This window comes from Stegodyphus dumicola, chromosome 8, assembly GCF_044657685.1.
Source record: "Stegodyphus dumicola isolate Sdum_Otavi_A_Nest chromosome 8, ASM4465768v1".
NCBI classification, from domain to species: Eukaryota; Metazoa; Arthropoda; class Arachnida; order Araneae; family Eresidae; genus Stegodyphus; species Stegodyphus dumicola.
The window spans coordinates 140,012,091-140,017,159 of NC_140775.1; the positions used below are offsets into that span (position 1 = coordinate 140,012,091).

Below are 5,069 nucleotides of genomic sequence, written 5' to 3' on the forward strand. Positions count from 1 at the left end.
AGAACGTTGAAATTTTGTATATAGGACTACTATAACTTGTAGATGTGCACCTCGTATTTTGGTTGCAAACGGCCTCGCCAAACGTATATAAATATATTTATATATATATCCACTCTGTTACCCGGCTCAGTAATCTCAGTTTCTTTACTCTTATATGTTTGTAAATTGTACATTTTTTGCTTTAGAAATGATTGAATTATGTTGTTCTTATCTTCCGGTTAAGGTTTTTATGCCTTTAGTAAATCTGTATGCAATATTTTTAGAATTATCAACAATTTAAAGTTGTTTAAGTGCCGCTGAGCCTAATAATTTTTTTGATGGCGGCCATTGCTTGTTTACATTTGAAACAACAGAGTAGTGGATTTGTTTCCAATCTAGAGAAACGTAGCTTCGCAACAACAAAGCTAACGCCTTCATTTATTATTGCAAATTAAATCATGGTTAATTCTTTCTGGAATTTTTTCGAGGAAATAAATGTTTAAGATTTACTTCGTAATTTTTAATACATATATTTTGAGTTTTTATATATTTCTGCCTTCTCGCGAAGTGAGAACTGAATTAATTAAATGAGAAATACTCAATCGTCTGTGAAAAACTGTTCCTTTTTTGTTTTGTTTGCTTAATTTCTTTTATACATCGTTCTAGCTTTATTATAGTATTTGAATAGAACATGTGGCAACGATTAGATAATTCTTTAAATGATTTAAATTTTGTGCATTCTGAGTTATAATATGAACGAAATATAATACTGTTAAGTGAATCTAGCGCCAAAGTGTCCCTGTGGTAAACAAATAGAGTGAATTTTAAAGAATGCATTTATTCTATTGTGGTTTATGCGCTATCCGCGAAGTAGATTTAATTCAATCTAATAAGTGTAAATGAAATGCAGGAAAAAATGCGTATAATTTAATATTTCGTACAAAGAAGTCATGTGGTGTATACATCAGATTTTTTACTTATTGTTTTGGTTTAATTTAATGCTATGTCTATTTTCTATTGTGTAATATTTGTTGAATATGGTACAAGACTCGAAATTCCCCTGCTATAAACGGCAGACTTTCGTGAAAGACTTTCTTAGAGAAAGTGACTTGCATTTACATTAACACATAAGAAAAAGTAAGGAAAGCTAATTCTCATCAGTCATCACAAGTTGGCCACGAGACAAACTGGTATAGTTTAATGATCTTACTCACTTCATCTTGTGCACTTACCCGCTGTTGAATCAGACTAGGTACTTAAAAATGCGTTACTTAGAAAAGATACATTTATATTATAAAGAAACCAATAGCTGATAAATTAACATTAGTTTTTTATGAGACTGCTAGGTGAAATTATCGCTCCGTTTATCAAAGCAACTCCAACACAGAAGAAGGTTTAAACAAGCGCATTATTAAATTTCAAATTTAACAATTTGTACAGCTTGTGCTTATAATTGGCTCTACTTATTATGGGATTTTAAGCTAGCACAAAATATAAAGTAAGATTTTAATTTACCTCCGGAATCAAAATACCTACAAAGCTTTGGCTCAGACTATTTGAAATGCTCAAAAAACGAGGCTAGTAAAATACTAATGCCGGTTTAAAGTAACTCTCAGAGTAAGAGGAGAAAGGCCAGTATCTCTTTCAGAGCTGTCTTTCTTTCAGTAATTTTATTCTTATATATTCGTAGCTAATTTAAATACTAGAGGAAGCTGACGAAAGTAGATATAATAGGACAGTAAAAAACAAGATAATGAGTTAACATAAACCTTACAATATATCTATAAATAACGTATGCTTTGAAGCAAATAATGAAAAATTAATTGCATGAAATTTCTTTCTGTCGATGAAAACATGAAAACAAATTGAGTTTATTTATATTTTTTTATCTTTTCTGAATCTCTATTGAGATAGACAAAAATAACATTGCAGTTTCGATAAAATCTAGAAATATTTGAATAATGTAAATTCCGATCACCAATATGAGTGGAAGTTAAGGATTCAGTGCTCAAACACAAGAAGTGCTCAAACAACAGCAGACGATAGCAGGTAATATCAATACTTTGAAAAATAAATAATTAAAAAGAACGGATGTGGGAAAGGGAGATAGAAGTTCATTAAATTTTATCGCAATGAAACAGAAATTTCTTACGAAAACTGCAAAACGGCTAGAGAAATTCAATTTAAAAATGCATTTTGAAACAACACTGTAATTTTCACTTTCATTCTCAACAAGAAAAATAACAAAGATGCGTCTTCTGCATGTTTGGCGAAGTTTATTAATGCACTTTGGCGAGGTTTATTTTCTCAGTTACAAACTGCTTTCGACTTCCTGCAGGAAGCTGCTCATTTTCATGAACCGGTTCTGTTCGATATTTTCACACGTATAACGGAAAGCAAAACAGACATGATTCGAAACGTTCTCAAGAGTATATTTTTGAAGAAAAAAGTAGTTGACAATTTCATTTTTTACCTCTGCTACAGATGGACGGTCTGGATGCTCGTTATTTTCAGTTTTATTGTGACATGTAGGCTTGTTCTAGGCGATTCTTTCACATGCATCTCATCAACGGATAGGATACCTTTGCGCTACATGCAGACCAAATGTTATGCCGATTCTGTTTACTCATCGCCATTTCAAGACGATGGAAAGGTTTCATTAATTAATAAGTCAACATATGAATATCAACGATACCAATGGTATTATTCATGGGTGAATTTATTTTTCCTATTACATGCTTTCAATTTCTATCTGCCTCATCTGTTTTGGAAATCTTACGAATTAGGGTATACAAGGAGTCTCATAGCTGGTGTTGAGAACGTTTTTGCCAAGGAAGAGAAAAGAAATCTGAAGCTGTTATTTTTGGCCAAATATGTCCTGGCCACTCAAGGAAAACATAAGATCTACACAGCCTTGTACATCTTCTTTGAAACTTGCAATTATGCCATATCACTTGCCCAAACACTGTGGTTGATTGCCTTCTTCGATGTAACAGGTGTTCCAGATAGCATTCCGATTTCTATCAAGACGTGGTCAGATTTCAAGGAATTTTACTTCCCGCCAGAGGGTACTTGTGTTCTTTCCCATTACGGTACTTCAGGAAACCGCCAAAAGTATGCTTTCCTTTGTGCCTTACCTCTCAACTACCTATATATGAAATTATTCTTGTTCCTCCATGCTTGGTACATATTCCTCACCATTCTATGTGGGATCGTCTTGGTTTATCGAATAATTTTATTAGTTCCATCTCTGAGAATGAAAGTAATCCTGTTCTCAGCTCCGTTAACAGAAAAAGAGACTCTGAAATCGCTCTGCAGCCGTTTATCATATAGTGATGCCTTTTTCTTGACAAGGCTTCAGAAAATCATGACAGATATCGACTTTGCTCAGATGCTGGAGAAAATATGTGTTGTGTCTCAATACAAAGATGGAAAACACGAGGGTGACAGTTTATCGCTTACAGAAGAAGTTCGTAAAGAGATAGACAGTTCGACTGCTACATCTCCATTGTAAAATTTCAGACATAAATCTGTAAGCTTTTAATATTTCTGTTTCGACTTCAGGCCCCTATTGCAACATTAAAAGTAATTGCATCGACTCTTGAAAGAACGTTTATTTTTGCAATCATTCACGATCATGCAATTAAGCTATCGAAACGCATTTCATGGTGCTTTGAATAATTATAAGTGTTCATTTTATTGAAAAAATAACTAAAATGTTAAAAAACGTGAAAAATATTTAGAGTATTATAAATTTGACAGGTTAAATTGCTGAACTATCCAAATTTCCTGTAAACAGCTTTTCGTACAACGGTAGTGGTTTAAATGAAGAATATATTAAATTATTAAGTTAAGGTATGTATATATACTAAAGTGTTACTAAAATAAATTAATTTTCTTAAAAGAATATTTCAGCTTTTTTAAAGTATGCTTTATGACATGATTTTACTTCTATACGAATGCGCATATTACTTTTTCATGTGTATATAAATTTATGGCAGTTTAAAATGAAGGTATGCTAGCTTTTTATATACGTTTAGTAATTACCATTTATTGCATATTTAAGAATTAAGTCCTATAGTTTATTTCTTTTAAATTTTTCGAATGTTATATGAATCAGTTTTATAAAATCAAATGCTATTTCGGTACTGTTCTGTTATCGGGACCGGAGTCGTCGTCAAATGTTTCGTTAAACTAAGAAGTCGCCAGTGTTTATGTCGAAAGTCGTTACAATGTTGCCAGTGTTTATGTCGAAAGTCGTTACAATGTTAACTTTTTTAAGAAAAAGTAAAAAAATGCTTTTTCAGAACTGGCAATGAGAATGCAAATTCTAAAGATGTAACGGTCACTTGTGTTTTTATTATTATTGTATTTACCACGGATTTGAAAATTTGGTCTTGCCTAATGATGAAACATCTTCCATACAATTTCTCCAGGAACGAGGAATTATTCAGTCTGAACAAAAGTGCACAAAAGACCATAAAAGGATTTTTTTTTTTTTTTTTTTTTTCTGATTTCTTTGGCAAGCTGTTTAGATTACATTAAAATGTCTAACTTTACGAACATCTGATGTTATTTTTTCGCTTCGATTTTTCTTCAACTTAAACGTACCGCAAATATTTTGGCGATTATTTTTATGCTTCGAATTTTTCCCCAGATCGTCAGCTTTTGGCAGTGTCTGAATCCGATCCCGATAACAGAACAGTACCGCTATTTCTATTTCAAATTAGTACTTTGATTTTAAATTATTAAAATTTGGTGCAAAAATACGAAATATATAATACAGAAAACGAGTACCTATAGTTAGAGATGATTTTGGTGTTCTAAGGAGGTGGCCGTCATACCAATGTGACGATGGTGCGTCTCAGCCAGCTGACGAGGTCACATCGAGGTAATGCAAAGTTTATCCATGTTGTCAGAAATATTAGCCATTTTCAAGGACAGTGATCTACGACAGAGTGCACTGTATACATTGTACTCCAAAATATTTGGTTTAGAACAATGAAAGTTAAAAATACGTTAGTTTTCTGACAAGATACACATTATGCTCATTAAAGAATTTGCAAAAATTTTTATTTTTATTATTTATT

General features: G+C 32.2%; 1 protein-coding gene across 1 annotated transcript; it reads left to right on the forward strand.

Moving 5' to 3' along the window:
* The first annotated feature begins 2,290 nt into the window (after positions 1 to 2,290).
* LOC146995986 (innexin inx2-like) lies at positions 2,291 to 3,577 on the forward strand. The gene has a single exon (XM_085822503.1). It carries the CDS (start codon positions 2,387 to 2,389, stop codon positions 3,491 to 3,493), a length of 1,107 nt encoding a protein of 368 aa, XP_085678629.1. The 5' UTR covers positions 2,291 to 2,386; the 3' UTR covers positions 3,494 to 3,577.
* Positions 3,578 to 5,069: the final 1,492 nt, after the last annotated feature.